The sequence below is a fragment of the Chanodichthys erythropterus genome, chromosome 8, assembly GCF_024489055.1.
Source record: "Chanodichthys erythropterus isolate Z2021 chromosome 8, ASM2448905v1, whole genome shotgun sequence".
Lineage (NCBI taxonomy): Eukaryota > Metazoa > Chordata > Actinopteri > Cypriniformes > Xenocyprididae > Chanodichthys > Chanodichthys erythropterus.
In genome coordinates this window covers 455,578-478,801 of record NC_090228.1, presented here as the reverse complement: position 1 = coordinate 478,801, position 23,224 = coordinate 455,578, and the positions used below count along the sequence as shown (strand labels likewise).

Here is a 23,224-nt window from a genome sequence, read left to right as displayed (position 1 = left end):
TATTTCATGCAGTTTTTTCATTGGTTCATTGTAAGTTTGAATTGTGTTTCTGTTTGTACTTCAAGGAACTTGAACTCCACCTGATTCTTGTTCTACATCTCCCCAAGAACCACTGTGGTGATTTTCATGTTCTTTTACTGTTTTATTATTTAATAATTACATGTCAAAGATATGACAAATATGGTTTGCTATACAGACACATTTTAAAAATTAATAAAAATATGAAATCTATTTGTTTTCTGCAAACTCCACCTGATTCTTATTCTACATCTCCCCAAGAACCACTCTGATGATTTTCGTGTTCTTTTACTGTTTTATTATTTAATAATTACATGTCAAAGATATGACAAATATGGTTTGCTATACAGACACATTTTAAAAATTCATAAAAATATGAAATCAATTTGTTTTCTGCAAACTCCACCTGATTCTTGTTCTACATCTCCCCAAGAACCACTGTGATGATTTTCATGTTCTTTTACTGTTTTATTATTTAATAATTACATGCCAAAGTTATGACAAATATGGTTTACGTTGCTATACAGACACATTTTAAAAATTCATAAAAATATGAAATCAATTTGTTTTCTGCAAACTTCACATGATTCTTGTTCTACATCTTCCCAAGAACCACTGTGGTGATTTTCATGTTCTTTTACTGTTTTATTATTTAATAATTACATGCCAAATTTATGACATATATGGTTTACGTTGCTATACAGACATTTAAAATATTCATAAAAATATGAAATCAATTTGTTTTCTGCAAACTTCACATGATTCTTGTTCTACATCTCCCCAAGAACCACTGTGATGATTTTCATGTTCTTTTACTGTTTTATTAATTAATAATTACATGCCAAATTTATGACATATATGGTTTACGTTGCTATACAGACATTTAAAAAATTCATAAAAATATGAAATCAATTTATTTTCTGCAAACTCCACCTGATTCTTGTTCTACATCTCCCAACCTGAAACCTTACACACCTGAAACCTTTTAGCCCTGACGAAGGCCTGTGTGCCGAAACGTGTTGGCAAAATAAAGTTCTGATACATAGCTCCAGTTTCTTAGCTTTTTCTGCATTAGTTGCAGGAATTGCTGTCCAAGGTGCTGAAATAAAAAAACTGTGAACTTTTCCAGAAAGAGTTGTTTTTGTTTTCTTTTTACAAAAATATTTCTGAGGCATAAAACACCTGCAGACAGAAACAATCTCATTATGTCAACCTGAGTGGGAGCACATGCAGAAACTAATAAATTCATTTTTCATCAAAAGATATTTATTTTATGAAAAAATGAGTGGAAAAGTGTAGAACTGAAAAAAAGTGTTCGTCATGTTCTGACAATAAAGAGTTTCAAACCACAATTAATGGTCTGGGGCCGTATTCACGAAACATTTTATCTTATCACTAAGAGTTCTCCTAAATAGCTGTAAAAGTTGTTAGGTAAGAGTCTCCTCTTTAAACCTATTCACAAAGCTGCTGAGACAATCTTTTACCAAGGTGTCATGTTGCCATATTCAAATAGAAACTTTAAAATGTAGGCTAAGTGTCAGTAATTAAACAAGTACATGTTCAGCTAATTGCCAGCCTCTACATGTCTACATTTTGAGAGATTGCACAATTCAAGTAACAAATTATGTTCGGGAGGAGCACATTCAAGTAATCTCTCCAATCTGATTGAGAGGATTGAGGAATATTTACCCACAGCCAACTTACCAGTTACTTCACCAGTTTTCTGCATCCCTCTGTCATATTGGCTGGTTCCAATTTCCAGCCGGGGACACAGGCTAAATTCTGAGCTCAGTTTATATGCAAAGTTTTATAAAAGACGTCCCAGGTGAAAACAGGAATGAGTCTGCCTCATCTACTTGTGATCCGATCGACCAACACGCAAGATGTAAACAGGGCCTTGGATGATTGTAATGACAACTTCATATCTATTTGCAAATATTTTTAGACCCAAGTGAACTTTTTATGTCCACTTTTTATTTTTTATGTTTATATTAGAAAATATATACTCATTCTTGTTTCAATACTAACACATGTATTAGTTTTTTTTAATATGTAAACCACATTTGTCATTATTTGCATTTTAATACAAGTATGGTTTCTGAACCCAAACATTACAGTTTTGTCTTTTAGACAAAATCTCACCATCTTTCATTGGTAGTTCCTAATATTATTATATGTGTGTTTTTCTGTGAACGTTTGTGATTTAAGACAGAGCAGCGTGTTGACGGGACTTTTATTTTGGTCGGGTGGTTTGGCATCATAAGGCTGCGCCGCGCTCCTGCGTCTGTTATGAGTCTACTGAAAAAAGGTTTGTGTTTTAAGCATTTAAGGCGTTTGAATCAACGCAAATCGATTTATAGTTTTTAAAAGCAATGTAAAAGAATGGATTATTATTGAATGTAGTGATGAGGTGCTTTGTCTAACATTAAGGAACGTTACATTTTGTGAGTATCTTTACATTAGTTACAGAGAAGGTGCGTCTCATTTCGGTCCCTATATCGTAAATCGTGAACACGCACTGGCAGATTAGGCACTGGTAAGTTGGCTGTTGACTGTTTCGAAACCCTGGAATCAATGCACGCTGACGACACCTGCTAGTGAAAACCATACACATAAATGTTTTATTATTGGGAGGTGATAGGGTCTGCTCTAGCCTCTTACCATTGGAAAAAGCCTATAAATCTTTATATTTTGCTTGCCTTCATTCATTAAAAAGCATTATAAAATTATTAGTCATACACCACAGTCATAAATCATTACAATTCAATTGTAATTTATTTGTTGAAACCTGAAAGCCACAGAAAGAACATATCATCATCATCATTATTATTATTTTTTCATGTTGACATGTTGAAGATTAGCAGACCGGCTGTCTATTTATTAAATGACCTATTTCCTCACAAAAGCTGTTGGTATAAAAAACGGCCTCTTATCTTCTTCCCTGCATTAGCGTTAACCATTACGCCTTTTAGCTAAAAGTTGGGAGGGATCTCTACCTGTTGCGATAATATAAAACTCTTCTGATATTAGGGTAACAATTACAGAAGAATAAAATAAAGCATATTTTGTTACCTTTTGGAGCTTGAAAGGGCTCCGTTTGAGCAGATGTTTTATGCCATCACCACTGTCCTCGTCAGAGCTCATTTCTCAGTAAATTCAGCAAATATATGGGCTAGTTTTATGTTTGAGGTCACGAATATTGGTCCCACTTTATATTAAGTGGCTTTCACTACTATGTACTTACATCAAAAATTAAGTACCATGTACTTATTGCATTCATATTGTATTGCAAAACACTTGTACTGCTATTGAGGTGGACACGGGTAAGATTAGGGACAGGTTTGGTGTTATGGGTAGGTTTAAGGGTGGGTTATGGTGTAATTATAAATGTAATTGCAGAAATTAATTACATATGTAATTACATGCAGGTATTTAAAAAAAAATATAATTACAATGTAAAAACATGTATGTACACAATATGTGCATTTTATCTAATTATTAATTTAAATGTAACTGATTAGGCCACCTAATATAAAGTGGGACTGTATTTTTTGTTGCTCCAGGTACTTCAGAAATACAGAAACCTCAAGACATGCAAAGGATGTATTCCAGATAGAGATGTTCAATGATAATCGTGATTATATATGTGTGTTGGTTCTGTGTATAATTGTATAAATAAAATGTAAATATGTAAAATAAACACACATTCATGTATGTATTTAAGAAAAATATCTTATATGTATATAAAATATTTATTTTAATATAATATCAATATCTAAAAATATAAATATATGTATATACATATATATTTCTTAACCCCTTAACTGTCACCCCCCTTTTTGGGGATACATGTGACAATGCACTATACAAACTTAAACAGCTGTAATTCATGAACACTTTGGAATATAAACATAAGGTTGGTCTCTTTTGAAAGAAGACACTTAGAAGACCATTGCTGTATTAGAATAATTAAAATCTGTCATTCTAATCTGCAAGCTCCAGAACCAGGGCTTCACTGAACTCTTTGTGTTATGGGTTTTTGGTTCCGTGGTATAGCTATCCGCTGATGAATGATGAACGCATTCAGCACAGCAATATCGATGAAGTGGTAGAAAAGGGCACGGTACCACTTCCTGGTCTTTTGCAGAACTGTGTAATAGCTGATGAGGGCATCGGAGTGATCAACTCCTCCCATGTTCCTGTGTGGAAAATAATAAGGATATGTTTCAAATCTAAAGTAAAACATAACCAAGTAAATAAAATATGAACATATCTACAAATTTTTTTATTCAACATCACTGAATAAATTCAACTCACTTGTTGTAGTCAGCCACTGCAGCAGGTATAGGAACAGTCAGCTCCATCCATTCCCCACTTCTCGTCCTCATCCTCCTCTGTACCGTGCGGTCTCTATTTGCTGAACGGAAGGAGGAGCACATGAGCACCTCCCTGGTGTCCTTCCATTCAAGCTTGTCATTGCGAATCCATCTCATACTCCCACGGGGAGCATTTCAGGGCAGTCTGTTGTCAGTGGCTTGCGGGAAGCCCACCCGGTTGCTGCAAATTGTCCCACAGACCCAGAGGCCCTTCTGGAAGAGGTCTCGGAACAGTGTTGGGCTGGTAACAGAAATTGTCCACATAAAGCTTGTAGCCTGTTCCTAACATTTTCTCATCCACCAGCGCCATCACCAATTCATAGCTGAGTCCTTTAGTTTGCTCTGCTTGTGCCACAGGGGATTTGCCTTCATAGATAAAAAAATCCCATGTGTATCCATATGTGGAATCAGCTAAAACAAAAAGTTTGTACCCCCATTTTGTTGGCTTCTCCATCATGTATTGTTTTAGCACAATCCTTGCCTTTGATGCCACCTTCCGTTCGTCTACTGCAGTGTTCTGATGAGGATGGAAGAAGGTCTTGAGGGCATCACGTATCTGCTGATAGACCGGCGTCAGTTTGCCAAGGCAATCATAGGCCGGGGTTCCTTTTTTTTTTTCTTCATCTTCTCAGCATCCTCTTTTGGATCACTGAGATGCAGTGCCAACGCAATTGCGTGAAATTTCCTGCCTGAAATTACACTTGCTGGAAAGCCTATTCTAAAGAGTCTGGACCCATTCCAGTAATCCCTCAGAGCAGGTACTTTTACCAGACCCATGTAAATTACTAACGACAGGTAGGAGTGTAGATCCTTTACGGACATGTCCTGCCATGGTTTCCTTGCAGCGTCTTGATTTTTTTGCTGCATAAGCATTAGAATTTTGAATAATCGTCTGGCATACTGAGGATGAAAGATACAGTTGAAAGAGTTCTAGAGCAGGGGATCCCAAACTTTTCAGCCCACGACCCCCAAAATAACGGTGCCAGTGACTCGCGACCCCCACTATCATCAGAGGTGGTTAAAGTATACAAATCTTTTCGCACAAGTAGGTAGTGCCAAACGGCATCAGTACATCCATAGCGGCCTTGGACAGCTGTGGGTATTACTGAAATCCAAAACTTAGCCAGCGTCTTGGAATTAAACGCTGTCTTTAAGGTTCGGTCGCTTGACAGTTGCAACCAATGCGTCCTCTATGTCGGATGTCAGATGATTTGAGTGAATGGTGATCATATCCAGTCATATTGTTCTGGAGCTGTTTCTTCTGGGAAATACCTGTTAAAGTGTTCCAGGAGGGCTTGAAGGTAGGTAGTGATAGGCTTCTTCACTATGTTAACACATCATTTTCCTCTATGAATTCATCCAGCTCAGAAAACATCATTCGTACCCATTTCAACGTGCTCAGTCCAGCGCTCGAGTTTTCTCGTGAATGCGTGGATTTTATCATTCAGTGACTTTCAATGACATATTAAGTCCATTCAGTTTTTCAAATATGCAAGACAAATACGCTAGCCTTGTTAACCAGTCAGGATCAGTGAGGTGGTCAGTGAGCTGGGACCCATGCTCCATCAGAAATAAGCACACTTCGTCCCGCAGCCCAAAGAGGCGGTTGAGCACATTCCCTCGCGAAAGCCACCTGATTTCTGTATGGAACAACAAGCACTAATGCTCCGGTCCCAGTTCGTTACAACAGAGTGGCAAACAGCCTCATATTGTGTGGACGTGCTTTTATGTAGTTGACAATTTTTATCGCTGTCTCAAGAACAAGTTTAAATTCTGGGTCAAGTGTTTTGCTCGCTAGAGCTTCTCTGTATAATACAATACGTGAAATTTACGTGAGGCACCTCTTGTAAGACTCTTGCTTTAAGACCTTTCTTTTTCTCCAGCATTGCTCCAGCACCATCTGTACACACCGATGCACACCCACCAAGACAGTCCTTCTTTTAGTTTGTTGTCAAGTTTTGTGAAAATGTCCTTGACTGTGCACGTTCACTCAAGCGGGGTGCAAAACAGAATGTCCTCGTTAAGTTTCCCCTCAACTGTATCTCACGAATACAAGCAGCTGGGGCGACATCCGTGGATTCATCTAACTGTAAAGCATATTTCCTTTTATTCACTCACTCTGTCTGCCAGCTGACACTTTATGTCCTGGGCCATGTCGGAGATTCGCTGGGCAGGGATTATTGTCTGTTTAGTTAGGACTTTCTTTTGGCCTTGCAACTCTCGCTCCTTTCATTGGTTTTCAAGTCCCGCAGCATTTTTACAGGTTTTAGGCTTTCATGTGCAAGCACTTCAGTGCACACTACACATTGGGGATGTTGTACTCCATTGACGATGACACATGTGAAACCATACTGGATAAATTCGTCTCTATACTTTCTACACTTGGAGAAAGACTGATCCGACTGCTGAAGGATGTCCTTTTTATGCTCACACCCTCCTCTTTCCATACCTGAGGTTGATGGCATTTCTGACTGTGGTGCTTCTCCGCTCTTATCTGCTGGCCTTCCCAGCGTTGTCTTTGGTCGATATTAACCAACGTTTCATATCAACAAAAATAGGTTAATATCCTAATTTTATGAAACCTTCTAGCGCAGTAAATTATTTGACATGCTATAGGTGCAAATAGATACGGAGCCCTGCATATGACATGCAAGAAAAAATAAATTGTGCGCAGCATTACTATTTCTTTCCTTCGATTTATAAATCCTGCATAGGGCTGCACGATTTGGGGAAAATGTCATATTGCGATTATTGAGGTAAATATTGCGATTGTGATATGCAATATCGATATAATAAACAAATAGTATCATGAGTCCTCTTGCTTGGTTCTCAATGAAAATCCACACACAGATTAATGATAATGCTGAAATGTGTATTTCTCAACTCAAACTAGCAACAACAAACAAATGCACAGCGTTTTCAAATTAAAATATTTTCACAAAATTAAATAATAAAATCTTTTTTAATAAAAACTTATTAACTACTCTCTAATAAAATCGTCTCAATAGTACAGCTAAATAAAATAAATTATACAAAAAATAAGAACTTGTATGTTCATGAAAATAAGATATTTTGAACATTCTGTCCAAACAGGGACGTTTAACGGGATGTAACATATGTTTGTATAAACTTTCAAAAAGTAATTTAGATTTAAATGTGTGGTTCACTCAGTCAAACCACTAAAACTGTTGTTGGTCATTTAAAAAAAAAAAACAACAACTGGTACTTCCCTTATTAAAAAGCTCTACTTATCACTTGAGAGGTTCTTTGCCAAAAAAACAAGCATATCAACCTTGTCTGGTTTCAGACATGAGCGATGATTTGACACAACATTACCACTTGTGCTAAAAGCTCTCTCTGATGCAGAGCTTGTTGCTTGTACGCAGTGATATTTCTGTGCTAGTTTGCATAGCCTAGGGAAGTTTATTTTGTGAAACTTCCACCATTTCAGTGGGTCTTCTCCATGGTCTACACTTTCCATGGCTTTCACCGCCATGCATTCATTGTACTTCTCTCTGTGCTGTTTTAGGTGCTGATACAAATTTGTCCTGTTGCCACGTGATGTAGCAATTTTATTTTTGCAAATTCTGCACAGTACCTCTTTCTGCTCAATGTCGGATAACTTATAGCCAAAATAGCGACATATCACGGAGGTAGCATTTTTTCTTGCCACCAGTTCAGAGTCTGTTTGCTCCGCATCCATCTTTACCCGCTCTCTCTGCGCTGCACACCGGGACAACTCATGACATGACCATGCGCGCTACACGTGCCACTGCCTAAACTGAAACTGACTGGTCTTTTTATTAGCGGTATATAAAATGAGCAAAGAGCTCCTAGAGAATGGGTTGTCGTGTCCACACATGTATTTATTTATGTATTAATATATATATATATATATATATATATATATATATATATATATATATATATATATATATATATATATATATATATATATAATAAAATCGCAGCATTTTGTGTCATATAATCGCTGAAGCTTGACATCGCGATTGCGATTGCGATATGATTAATCGTGCAGCTCTAATCCTGCGCATGATTTATAAATCGAGGGAACAAATTAGTAACCGTGCGCACAATTTAGTAAATGGAGGGAACGAATTAGTAAATCGTTTAGCCTACTATTTATTTTCCCTCTCATGTGTGGGGCTCTGTAAATAGAAGACGGTGGATACAAATTCTCCAGCAACAGGCCTCCTATGCACTTTAATTCGGCAACATTTCATTCATGCACCGTGACAAACTCAGAGGTACTGGAATCAGGAATTTGATTTGTGGCTTCTTGCTTGAAGCTTCAGCTTGCTCTCTTGTTTTCCATCAAACGGTTGACCACTGCCGTGTGTGTATTATGTGTCCTGTAGCAAAATGCGGTGAAAACTCCCACATGACGTTGATAGCGTGATTAATTCAATTCACATTTATTTGTATAGCGCTTTTCACGATACATATCATTTCAAAGCAGCTTTACTGAGAATGCATGTCAACATCACAATTTAAAGAATGCAGTTAGCAAATAATGTAATAATTTAGGCAATTAAGGTGTATACATGTCTATAATGCACCCCAATAATGTGACTAAAATAGGAATACTCCACCTGTCTTAATTCAATTTGTGTTTACTTCGAGTATGACTTTAGCCGGATTAAGGTAATCAAATATCACTTTTTACATGGTAGTTTCTTAATCAGAGTATTCTGTTAATCGTGTTAATATCAGAACATTGTTGTCCATGTAAACATACTCAGTGTTTTGACCAGCTAGACCTCCAGGGCCTCGGCTGATACCTATGGAGTCATACAGTGCTCTAGAACAGTGGTTCCCAAAGTGGGGGTTGGTCATGTGATGATTTCCAGAAAAAAATGATTAGAAATAGCATATTTTATCCATAATTGTAAAAATACTAAAAATAGTGGTTAAACTAAAAATAAAAACAATGCAAATAAAAAAAAAGCCTTTTGATTTTTCTCCCCCTCGACTGTGACTCAGGTTATTATTACGACAGATTAGCAACAGCATCATTTGATGTAATGACGTCGTGGGGATGTAATGACGTTTTTACATTAATCGATCTTTGTTCTATAACATGTAAAATGGGAACATGAACGGAATATTCTAAAAGCAACTCATGTAAACACCTTAATCATAATATTGTCTTCATAATAAGATCAATAATTAGACTAGTGCTGTCCATGTAAACGTAGTCACTGTCACAGGTGGCGGAATGTCCGGTTCATCTGAGGTGTGCCATCCCAGCTAACCAAAATACGTGACTGTTACGTAACTGCAACGTAATTTGGTGACCAAACTTTCGTTGTGGCGACGTAACTAGTTACGTCGTGGCAACCGGAAAAGTGAAAGTTGCCTATACGTCGCCACAACGTAACTTTGTGACGTTGCCAGTTAGTAACTGCGACGTCGTGGCAACGTTGTGTATCAATAGTTGTGTGTTGGTCATCAGTTGGTAATTCTTATATTTATTTATTTTTCTATGGGCGGACATGCAGTAGTTTAACCTAATTTATGTCCTCATTTGCCCAAACTAATGTAAAGGCTATTCCAACAGCTGTGAACGATGAATGCAGACTCGAAATTGATTCAATTCATTTATTTTGAAAAACACACAGAACATAAACAAAACTCCAAATAAAAATAATAAAATGCACTCAAACTATAAATAAAAACATATAGCCTACAGCGAAATATAAAATAAAAGCATTCAAGACGTTTTGCTCTCAGTATCATTAAAAACATATGCTATGCTAACGTAACATTTTGCTAACATATATTTCAGACGATCAAGGAAATCACAGAGGTAAAAATAGTAACAAAAGTACTTAAAGTAGACTGTGGGTAATGTTACTTAACCAATCTGACGCAGTTGGTGAAAGAAACATTTTTTTTCTTAAGGGGACATTTCAGTCTTGTGTCTGACATTTAATTACACGTTTTATATTGCAAATTCTGGTAATAATAACATATAAAGAATGTGTAAATGATGGTAATGAAATTACGAGCACATGACGTTGCTGTTACGTTGCCAGTAAGTCATGGAATGACCATTATATTACGAATAGAGGACGTATCTGGAACGTCCTTGGTAATCTTGTAACGTTAGGAGAACGTACTGACGACGTTGTGAGATGGTAATGTGATGGTAATATTATTACGGGCATACAACGTTGTAGTTACGTTACTAGTAAGTCATGGAATTACCAATATATTACGAATAGAGGACGTATCTGGAACGTTCTTGGTAATCTTATAACGTTAGGAGAACGTACTGACGACGTTGTGAGATGGTAATCTGAAGGTAATGAAATTACTGGCATGCGACGTCGTAGTTACGTTGTCAGTTAGTAAGTCATGACATTACCAAAAAGTACAAATACATTACGTAACTGTTACGTCGTGTGTTAGCTGGGATCTTTCTGAGATGGCAGAAAAACAACAGATTGTGACTGTCTCCCTCTTCCTCTGTCTCTCCCTCTGCTTGGCCCTCTTCCTCTCCCTCTTTCTCTCGTTTTTCCTCTCCCTCTCTCACTCCCATTTTCTCTCCCTCTTTCTCTACCCCTCCTCTCTCTCCCTCTGCTTTGCCTTGTATTTCTGCCTCTCCCTCTGTCTTCATCTCTGAATCCACTGAAAGTTGCAGCTGAAGTAGCTGAAGAGGTTGAGGGTTGAGGTCTGTCTTCATCCTTGTCTTCATCATCTGAATACCTATTGCAACAAAATGTGACCCGATCTGGCGAAATGAGTCGGAAGTCGCAACGTTCTTTTTTAAGATATGGGCCGATAATGTGGAAAAACAATGAAAAAATCGATTTTTTTTAAGCTAATTTCAAAGAACAGACTTTCAAAAATAATCTCCCAAAGTTTCGTAGTCCAGATAATTGAGTAAAGGTATTTAAAATGGCTATTAAATTTGACATGGTTTCACTAAATTCGCTGGAAATGAACTTCTCAACTCCTCTCGTCACTTATGAGCATTTCCCGGTATCCCCTGAAACGTCATTATCTCTGCTCTACAAATATGGTGTTACATGTTGTACAGAACCAATCAAAAACTTAGAAATGTAAACACACTGACCTAAACGCTGATTTTTAACAATGAGAAGCCCCGTTTCGACTGACAGGCACGCGATCGGTCCAGCCATCCTCCTGTCAGACTAGCGCGCCTTCTAAAATAAAACTCCCATTTGCGTGTCTCTCTTTAAAAGCCAATAAAAATTGAATCCATATAGGTAGCACAAAAATTATTTTTGCATACAAAACCAAAGACTTTAAGCTTTCATATCAAGCCTCCAACATGCTTCTGTTGTGTTGTTTTCACCCTCTAATGAGTCTGAGAAATATGCGTTTACAACAAAAATAGCACAGCAGCTAACTGAATACAGGTATGTATAATTCACGTGCTCATAACTTCATGAAAAATGCACAGATCATAAAAATCGCACATCAATATTTAAAGCAGATTCTCAAGATTAAAATGAATCCAAAATCAATATAATATTGCATTGATCACAAGATATTACTCACGGAATGATTTAACATACTTGGCTAAAAACATCTCTCATCTCTCCGGGATGCAGTGTGTATTCAATGTTCCCGGATCCATCCATGTTCGTTTTCCAACGTGGAATAACACATAATAGATATCATTTTAAAGATTAGAATCTCACCTTTTTTAATGCATCTAACCATTTTGAAAAACTCCTAACGAGTGCTGAGAAGCACCTCTAAACCGGAGTTTACCGCCCGTTGGCGCCACCTGGCTGCGGAAAAAATGAACAACAATTTTTCAAACTATTCTTTATAATATCACCACGAAATTTGAACCAGATGCAGCTCACATATAGGAAAGCATCACCAAAAAAGAATTTTTTAGCGATCTTATTGTGTTCCTGAGTTATTCCATGTCAAATAAAAAAAGAAAAATTATTTTAAAAAATTATATATATTTTTTGTCTTTTATCAGCTGTTTCTCAGCAAGAAAAATGTCCAAATGTAATGTAATTTATATTTTCTTAAAATTTAAAATGTTTTGTATCAACTACCTACCTTTTGACTCTCCTTGCTAGAGTTTTGGAGTTATGAGTCTTTACTTTTGTGTGTGTCGCTCAGAAAAAAGAAAAAAAAAAGAACTCTAAAAAAGCCTTCAGGTCTTAAAGGGTTAATTCAAATAAATACTTTAAAATAATTTGAGCTTCAGCCTGGTTTAATAGAATTTATATATATATATATATATATATATATATATATATATATATATATATATATATATATATATATATATATATATATATATATATATATAATGTCTTTGGTCAAATTAAGCTGTAAAATAAATAGTTTATCCCTTTAAATGCAATGGATTTTGAAAGATATCAACAACAAAAAACGGGCAAAAAACTTTAAAAACTTTTCTCAGGTTTTCAATTGGAAAAAGAGGGCAGACCATAATTAAAATGGGTATATCTTTAAAACTATTCAAGGTATGACTTTGACTAGGATATCATTTTAAAGCTTGTCTCATCTTTCCATTGATACCAAAATCTCAATTTTGAAATTTGGGTCACTGTGACTCATTTTGCTGGATCAGGTCACAAATAGTCTGAACTGAACTATAGTATAAAAATAATACACAACAATGTAGTACAACCTGAATATAGTATCAAACTAGTATTGTACACACAATATAGTATAAACTGAATATAGTACAAAACTAATATAAAACATAATACATGTAATGCATAATTCAATGCATCATACATCTAAATATATAATTATGGCACATTTGCACATAGATCATTCAATTAGTAGAGGTTGTATAAAAGAACAAATATGCATAAACTCACCGATCTGGGGCTGAATCAGAAATTTCTTCAGGCAGAAGCATGTCTGGCTCATCATTGCTTGATGGATGATTTTGTTCATCGTCACTCTTGCAAAGTTCCTCAACAACTTCTAACAGCGTATAATGCCTTTTAGGCCATCGTGGATCCATCTTATGAATGTGAGGTGAAAAAGACAATATAGTCTGTGTGTTCTGGCCTTCTACTCTGCATATTTACAAACATTCAACAGGTTTTCTAAACAGAGTGTGATTGGCACGTGTTTGCAATCAACCATAAACATGTTTTCGATTGGATAAAGCCTATCTTGTCATGAGAGTTCAAAGAGATCATTGGTCAACTGAGATGCTGAAATTGAAGGAGCCCTAGTGACAGCTTTGGCTGCTCTGTTTGGCTACTGAAACTGTGTTGCCTTGCTGTTATTGGACATAACTTTGTGAAGGCAGGCTCAAAGACCCTACCAACACAGCAATTGGTATAATATTGCAAAATCACTCAAAAAATTACATTTTATTACAACAACATTATAATGCTCATTCAAGACAGTATATATGAAATATGAATATATAGATAGATATTATGTATGTGTACAATATTATTTTATCCATATTTCTGGAGAAATACTAGAATTGATATTTTATGATGAACCTTCAGTGTGAAAAATAAGTTTGAATAATTGAAAGTGTGTATTGACTTTTTGTATTAAAGGTTAATACAAAACTGCTGTTATGATCAATTCAATTCAAATTTGCTTTATTGGCATGACACAGTATTGCCAAAGCATTGGCCATTACATAAGCAATGAACAAATAATGATTATATAATTCATAAACAAAATTAGAATAAACACATAAATATATATACATTTTATTTATACAAGAAAAAACAACAACCAAAAAAACAAAAACTAAAAAACTGTACATACATGTAGAGGTTAAGAATATTTCTGATTCTAGTTTTGTCCACTGGCTGCTGACTCTCTTAGATTGTGGCAAGCTGTTACGTATTCTGCTGTTGTTTCAATTAAGTTGGAGTTTTCTCCCAGAATGTGATTTATTTTTTCTGTATTTGATAATGCCATAAAATTTGGTTCTAGTAGTTGGATTTTAGTGAAACAGATCGAATGTTGAGATAGTGATCACAGTGCAGCAGGAAGTGTTCCTCTGTCTCCACCTCTCTCTGAGATCACAGTGAACACAGTCTCTGCTCTGGCGGCTGCCATCTCTGCCTGTACCATCCTCTCTCTACAGCTAGTCTATGATCACTCAGCCTGTATCTGGTTAGGGTCTTTCTACTTCATGTTCTATAACACAGCTCAGATATTCTGTTGGTTTGTAGGCTCTTTTTAGTTGTAAATAGAATTCCGTCTTCTTTTGTAATTTAGTGGCATCTTTCCAATAGTTGATGTAATTTTGTTTTTGTAATTGAACAATTTGGTTGGGCTGGATTGTGCTGTGTAGGTTTGGCTGTAGTTTCAGCACCAGCTGTGATAGGGCACTCCTGATCACGTTTTGCTCCTGACACTGCAGAGCTTCTGCCTGGTATGAGCTCGGATCACTGTTTTTAAGGTGCTGGTAGAATTTCAGAGCTTTTTTTTGGATATCAATAAAGGGTATTGTCCTAATTCAGCTCTGTATGAGTTGTTTGGTGTAGCTCTGTTTACTTTTAAGATGCTTTTACAAATTTGAGTATGCAGAGTTTCAATTTCTTCTTGATCCCATTTTAAAAAATCTTGTTTTTTTAGGGGTCCCCATACCTCACTGCCATATAGAGCCATTGGTCCAATTATTGCTTTTATGATTTTCAGCCAGGTTTGAATTGGAATTTCATGTGGAATTGTATTTTTAATCATGTAGAAGACTCTCATTGCTTTTACTCTCAGCTCTTTCACAGCCAGATTGAAGTTCCCTGTTGAACTCAGTTTTAGACCCAGATAGGTGTATTCATAGGCATGTTGGAGGACCTGGTTTCCTGCTCTAAAGGTGTATCTATTTTCCCTACACCTGGATCTGTTTTGTTTATGTAATTTTTATCATAAAACAATAGACAAATATCTATTCAGGGGTCTTAGACCTTTCCAATGATATATAGTTTGTCATGATTACATTAGGATTTAATTGAAATATAGTGAAGTAAACGTTTAACAGTTAAGGGGTATACATGTATGTGTGTGCATTTATATATATCACGATTATTGTTAAACAGCCCTAATTGCAGAGGTCAAGAAGATGGAAGACATTTTAAGCTGGAAAACATTAGAAACCAGAAAGCCAGCAGAGGCAACCTCATCAGAATCAGCAGCCTTAGAGCCAACAAGGAAGAGTAGACTTTCAAGCGTTTCTGATGAAATCCTGGAAGAAAACACTAATGATGAACCTGATCCAGAGTCAACCACCACAAGGGATCACTTGTGTGCATACCTGCATTAGTGAGCTACTTATTTAGCGTTCAGACGATCTTCAACACATTAGTATTGATGAAAAGAGGAGCAGGCTGACAACTAAGAAGGCTAAAATGCTAAGCTTTTATTTCAAACTTAATTCACATAAGGACTGTAAAAATGATGAACCAGTGGTTGTGACTAGGGCTGGAACGACGCATTGATGAAATCTATTACATAAATTAGTCGATTTTGTGTGTAATGTGTTGATTCATTTTATGTTCCCCAATGATGGTGGCTCCCGGGTATGCTGAAAATCAGAAAGAAGAAAGCGTCCCAGGGACTCTCTTACCTCAAAATGACCTCAAAGTATTTGGACTATTAATGTGAAATTTTACATAGCACTAGAATATGGTTGTCAGTCTTATATTTTGAAGTTAACACGGCTTTGCTTATACAGCATTCAGTTTTTTTTACGAGTTGCCATGGGTGGAGGCTTCAAGATGCGTGGCTCAAACGTACTCTGTACAACTGGTAACAAAGCATTTAACACTGTTGTTGGTTCTTTAAAGCTGCTGTCCGCAATTTTTGGGCCTCTAGCGGTTAATCAACAGAACTGCACGCGTCTTGCGGAGGAAAATTCTAGCCGGAGCTACTTTTCTCCGTGTATGTCTATGGCGAGTCACGCAGTTACTGTGATGGTTACTGTGATACTCTGCGGCGAGTCCTACCAGTCTGGTCTGAAATAGTCCGAATATAAACCCTCATTATAAGTGTACCATAATGATTCAGGATAAGACCAAAACACGGTTTGGAAAAGGGATTCATGTTGTATATTCTCATTATATAATTTTTAACACATTTTAACTTTTAACACAAAAAAGTTGCGGACTGCAGCTTTAAAACATCTAATGGATGAATGCACACCTCAAATGGACTCATTTATTTAATTATGCACTGTCAATCATGGTAAAACTTTATGGTTTTATGGACACTGTCATATCTGACAATGTCGCTATAGTTACTTAGATGGTTAGTTAAAATGCGGCTGTCACTCCAGCTGTTTGATCATATAGCTGAATGAACATGTTCAAGCAGCTACTTTAATCTCCTGACTCAACAAAACATTTCCGGATTCACACTTATAAGCAGTTGATGCTGTGAATCCCAAAAGGTGACTGAACAAAGTAAAATGAAGTAAATACCTAAAGTAAAACAAACTAATTAGGTCTACATTGCATAAAACTTTTTGTGATAACATTATTAGGTAAAAGTTCATACATAGATTAGTTAGTTATTATTTAATGGTAATTTATTGATTATTATTTATTGTTAAATTAACCAAACAAACAAAAAAAAAAAACAATAGATTAACCAGGATGGAAAAAAATAATTTTTAAGAATAATCGATTGAAAAAACATTTTTTTATTCCAGCCCTAGTTGTGACTGTTTTAATGCTACCAGTTTTTTTGGAAGCTACTGCTATGTCTTATGTTAAGGAAAAACTTGGACAAAATATTGGTTTACATTGCAGACATTTTTATACTGGAATTGTATTTTTTATAGGGCTGCCCCTAATAGTAGACTAAATGTCAAAGAGAAGAAGCTTAGTCGACCAAAAATATATTAGTCAGTTAGTCGTGGGAAAAAGAGTTTGAAGATGAGTTTATTAATAATTAAAATGACCTTGTATTTTTTTCCCCCGACACATTCATAATCATTACTTTTGTCAGTGTTTGGTGGCAAGCTTTATGAATGTGATTGAGCGCTGAATAAGCTATATATTATGCTTATTTATTAAAGGCTCGTTATGGTTACTATCCACCCCCCAACATAAAATTAAATTAATATACTGTGTATGTCAGATTTGTCAACTAATGGCTTAAATAACGACTACTAGTTGACTAGAAAAATCTCTAGTCATGGGCATCCCTAATTCTTTCAATAGTATACTGGGGTTTTACATGCATTTTAACCCCAGAGGTTACATGTGAAAGAAACCTTAGAACTGTACTGTAATTTTTTTCCCTCAGTGCATATAACTTGATATTAGGTGTAGAAACCTACATTTGTGAGTGACTTAAGATGTCATGTCTACAGTACTGTGTGTCACTGTACATTTTATGAGATGCTATTTTGTTTGTTATAATTATTTAGTTAATTTATGGTCTACATTTCAACTTATTTTTGCTATGTCATATAGGTTACATTAAGTGTTGAGTTATATCCAGAATTTTACACTGAAATTATTATGCCTTTTGTCATTCTTAATACTCAGATTTAAATTGTTGCATTGAGTTTCACTTTAAATTTCATTTTCAATGGCACTGACCAATCAAAAATGCTGCTAAAAGTTCTGTTTGAGAAAAAGTCAAAATAAAAAGTAGCAGTATTGCATAACTGATTCATGTTGTGGTCTATGTATGTTTTCCTTTAGGAAAGTAGAATATTTTGTTTCACAATTTAAGCATAGTGTTTAGATGGTTAGGTTAAGCAAAGGGCATCCAAACAAATGCATTATTAACAGCTTAGTTGTTTAAAAAGGGAGAAAAGATGGTATCGGATTAGTATCGATGTGGACAAATACTCAAGGTTGCAGTATTGTTATCGGTATCGGACATAAAAAAAAAATGAATAAAGCCATCCCTACTAATTAGGCCATTTAAGGGCATTAAACTCATTTGAAAATGAAATCTCTGACCCCCTTCCCATTGCACTGACTAAACTAAGGAACTGATTGAGACACACCCAGTGATTGAGTTGGGATTTATTTTTCTTTCTGTTAATTATTCTCATCTTAAACAGGACAGAGTGTCCAAAACTCCTGTACATGTGAAGCAGCTGAGATCCACGTGACATACTGTTAAAAACATGGCATTTATTAAAGAAGAGAGTGAAGACATGAAGATTGAAGAAGTATTCAGCCTGAAACAAGAAGATACTGAGGAACAAACAGGTTGGTTTCATTCTCAGAGCTGAACTCTTAGCTGAATTTCTTAAGTTCTTATTAAAATGTCAACCTCTACACAAATTAATGACATTTTTGAAGAATGTCATGAGTGTCTTAATTAGGCATCTATGAGACTAATTATGAAATCACAGTTGGGGAAAAAAAAAAAAAAAAAAAAACTTCATATTTTACATATATTTAAGGATAAAATCTTTTTCCAAAATCAATTTTCTACATCTAACCTTTGGCCCTTTTTTTTAAAGGGTTTCGTCATTTATAACTGAAGTCCTATTAGGGTAAATTATTTTTGGCAAATTATCTAAAACTTTACACACATTCAAATGCATTTTCATTATCTGAAAAGTAGTGAAAAGGTCCCAGTGTTTTAAAAAACATTAAAAAGCTTTTATAAACATTCTTCTTCTGCTACTATATTTCATTTGGAAGTAACGTGAAAATGTCAAAAACTTGGCACAAATTCAGATACAACTTCACTGCCTGGAAAATAGTGCAACATCTTAGTGTTTCAAAAAACATTAAAACAATCTTTAACCTTGCTTCTTTCTTGGAAGTTCAAATGATTGTAGAACAAGTGAAACAAATCAACAAAGTCTCTTCTTTTTCTGTGTAGCCAACACACTCAACATGTAGCTCGATCTTGACCTGTTTAGTCATCATTTTTGGAGCATCCCTGCTTGTCGGTATAGTAATGTACCAAAATGCCTGACTTCCACAGCAATCTATAGCTATGTATGTTTCCATCACCCTCTTTTTATGTGCATTTTGAAGTATCACATCAGAAACAAGTGCTGGAAATGCCCATTTAAAAAAGTTAACGAGTTTGTTGATTGGCGGTCTCTATAAAGGCGATCTGAGCTTCCGCAAGAACCAATGAGGTTTGTTCTTGCACGTCAAGCAGACTCAGCTTCTGTTTATGTTCGCTGATCAATGTTTATATGTGAATAAAAGACTAAATCAAATCTGTTCATCATATAAAGCGATTGAGTCTTTTCAGAAAATTTTGACTAAACCGATGTCTTTCTGAACTTTTGAAGCATCAAAGTAGTAGTGTAGCTGTCAACGAAGGGACAGAAAGCTCTCAGATTTGAACAAAAACATCTTGTTCTTGATCTTCAAGGTGGGTGAAGTGATATTCTTGGTGGGCCGGAGGTGTTCCGTTAACTAGATGCATTACTGTTTGGGATCTAGAAATGTTGTTGGTTTTGATGCTTTAAATGTGTAAATGTGTTGATGTCTTTTGCTGTGCCATTATACAGGGGGTTAACTTGTATTTGTCTTTTTTTTCTGCCATAGACCTGAGGCCATTGAAAGAGGAGAGTGAAGTACTGAATGAAATGAAAAATCATGATTTCATAACTGGACAAATATCTTTTAGTGGCTCACCGACTGAAAAGTCTCAAAAAAGAGCTCAAAAGACAGGAGCTAGCAGTTTTTTCACCTGCTTTCAGTGTGGAAAGAGTTTCAGTCAACATGAAAACCTTACAGTCCACATGAGACTTCACAATGGAGAAAAGCCTTTCACCTGCCAACAGTGTGGAAAAAGTTTCACTGAAAAAGGAAACCTTAATGTTCACATGAGAATTCACACTGGTGAGAAGCCTTTCACCTGCCAACATTGTGGAAAGAGTTTCACTCAAAATGGAGCCCTTAAAAGCCACATGAGAACTCATACTGGAGAGAAGCCTTTCACCTGCAAACTGTGTGGAAAGAGTTTCACAACAGATATAAACTTTAGGTATCACATGAACATTCACACTGGAGAGAAGCCGTTCACATGTAATCAGTGTGGAAAGAGTTTTGCACGTAAAATTAGCCTTAATAACCACATGAGAGTTCACTCTAGAGAGAACTGTTTTATATGTCATCGGTGTGGAATGAGTTTCCCTAACATAAAACGTCTTAATAGGCACGTAATAATTCACTCTGGAGAGAAGCCATTCAAATGCCAGCTGTGTGAAAGGAGCTTCCGATTCAATAAATACCTGAAGACTCACATGAGAATGCACACTGGAGACAAGCCTTTCATGTGTAATCACTGTGGAAAGAGCTTCAGTCATAAAGTAAGCCTCAAGACTCACATGAGAATTCACACTGGAGAAAAGCCTTACACATGTGATCAGTGTGGAATGAATTTTACATATAAAGAATCATTTGATTCCCACATGAGAGTTCACACTGGAGAGAGCCCTTACACCTGCAAAGTGTGTGGGAAGAGCTTCTCACAAAAAGGAAATCTTAAGTATCACATGAGAATTCACACTGGAGAGAAGCCATTCACATGTGATCAGTGTGGAAAGAGTTTCAGACATAAAGTGACCCTTAATAACCACATAAGGATTCATTCAAAAGAGAACCTTTTTATATGTCATCAGTGTAGACAGAATTTCACAGACAGGAAACGGCTTAAGAGGCATGTAAGCACTCATATTGGAGAGAAGCCTTTCATGTGCCATCACTGTGGAAAGAGTTTCACACTTAAAGGAAACCTCAAGACTCACATGAGAGTTCACACTAGAGAGAAGCCTTACACATGCCAACACTGTAGAAAGAGATTCAGATTTAAAGGAAATCTTGACACTCACATGAGACTTCACACTGGGGAGAAACCTTTTACATGTTTTCAGTGTGGAAGAAGTTTCACATATCAAAAAGACCTGAAACGTCATTTGCAAAGTCATTCTGGAAAGAAATTACAGTGTTCTGAGTGTGACAGGAGGTTTAGAAAAAGGAGCAATTATAAAAATCACCTGCTGCTTCATTCTGGAAGAAGGTTATTTAATTGTGATCAGTGTAATAAAAAATTTATTTTGCCATCACACTTAGAGATACACCTGAAAAGTCATGAATATGTGAGACGCTATTTGTGTTCTTTGTGTGGAAAGAGTTTTAAATGGCTCAGCAGTTTAAAATGGCACCAGAAAATACGTATCTGTGTAAAATTAAGGCTACGTTCAAACCGCAGCAGAATGTGGGCCAAATCTGATTTTCCTCTCATACATATTTAGTAAGGCTGTTCACAGGACATTTTAAATTTGGCCCATATCAGATATTCATCTGAGGTCTGTTCTTTGTACCTCATTTAATACATCTAAGATTATTTGACAGATGCTAGATCTTCTAATCGTGATAACTGATCTCTGGCTAATTTGGTTCTTCAAACGAATTTGTGGAATTGATTAAAATATCAGGATTAAGCTGTCTGAGATTCTTGTGTTCCTTAAAATGGGCAGATGAATCGATACTCGAAACCACCATCAGAAATGCAGTGATTGGCTAGACAGCAACGTAATGACATCATTTAATTAAAAAGAGACACCTGACGAAAAACTCAACAAATTTCTGGACCTTTATAATGAAACAGCAAAGCGAATAAAATGACATTACGAAATAAATGTTATAATAGATAAATGAAATGTATTTTTTTTTTTTTACATGATTCCCAAATATATTTAGATTTACAAGCATTTGTAGTCATTACATTTTTATTTCAAAGTTGTAATTCGAAATTCATTTAATTTTATCTTTGAAGCAGATTTGTTACGTGACAGCATTAATTAAAGATTTAATTCAAAATTAATTAAAGTCAAGATCAAGTTATCTGCATCTCCTGCGCTGCATCAAGCCACTCCCATAATAGTGTCTTCATTCAAATTAATGCATGGCTCAGAATAACTGTACAGCTTGTGTGTAAGGCTCCAGTACAATTGTAAAGCAATTATTCCATCACTAAATCTTTCAATGAGTAAACTGATTGTGTCTAGTATTTTAGACTACACAACATTATAATATTATTTTCAAATTAATTTGTAAATTGTCATTTTAAATTATTGTCCCTATATAAGTACTCTTGAAATAAATTTGCAGTGGCTGGGACAGATTTTAAGTATCAATTCCACTTCAGATGCAATGAAATCTAATCCTTTTGACATGAAATAAGCCTGCTTACGAGCAGGTTTAAGCTTACGGACCTGTTGCTATGACAGCATGTCCAGGATGAGCGTTGAAGAACCGAACAATCCAGGATCATGCCAAATCGTCAACAATCAAATCCAGCTAACTGAGTTAGCAATATACGAAAAACGGGCCCCTGATCAGGTGATGCTCCTGCAAAACTTCAGAGTGTCTTTTTTGTGTGCTTTAGTTCTTTATCCTTTGCCTCAAATATAGACCGTTTTCACAGACTGTGATTATTTATATCACTATACTGTATTTTTTATTACGTTTGCATCCAAAAACAAAAAAATGTTAACGCTCCCGCGAGGGTGTTACTAATACAGCAGCATTGGAAGTGATGGTAAAATTGACATGTTTCTCCCTTCTGACTGCAGTTATCAATCTTCTTTTTGAAAGTTGTGAAAACACTATTATGAAGTTTTTCTTTTGCTATTTGAGCAAATGGGAACACAAAAAATATATTCAATGTAGTCTCTCATTCACCGCTATATGACGACTTCCGCTTTTTAGAAACCTGGAAATGTGAAAAGGGTCGATTTGATTAATACGGTGGAATCAAAATATTAGATAAATGAACTTTTGTCTTACTGTGTAATAACACAATGTAAAGCTTATAAATAAAATATTGCACTGCATTATTTGATTCATCTTTAGTGA

General features: G+C 35.8%; 1 protein-coding gene across 2 annotated transcripts; it reads left to right on the top strand.

Annotated features, from left to right (window-relative positions):
- Positions 1–2,281: 2,281 nt before the first annotated feature.
- LOC137024113 (zinc finger protein 160-like) lies at positions 2,282–23,190 on the top strand. 2 transcript variants are annotated; one of them, XM_067391268.1, is made up of 3 exons: positions 2,282–2,326; positions 18,448–18,598; positions 19,907–23,190. In XM_067391268.1, the coding sequence occupies exons 2-3, from the start codon at positions 18,514–18,516 to the stop codon at positions 21,616–21,618; spliced, it is 1,797 nt and encodes a 598-aa protein (XP_067247369.1). In that variant the 5' UTR covers positions 2,282–2,326; positions 18,448–18,513; the 3' UTR covers positions 21,619–23,190. The 2 variants fall into 2 exon arrangements, with proteins under 2 accessions (XP_067247369.1, XP_067247370.1); XM_067391269.1 differs by lacking the exon at positions 2,282–2,326 and adding an exon at positions 2,531–2,554.
- The last annotated feature ends 34 nt before the right edge of the window (positions 23,191–23,224 follow it).

Bases quoted from the DNA above. Each gene is read 5' to 3' on its own strand.
- LOC137024113 (XM_067391268.1), top strand. From the start codon at position 18,514: ATGGCATTTATTAAAGAAGAGAGTGAAGACATGAAGATTGAAGAAGTA. The intron at 18,599-19,906 runs GTTGGTTTCATT...TTTCTGCCATAG, and splicing joins AGATACTGAGGAACAAACAG to ACCTGAGGCCATTGAAAGAG.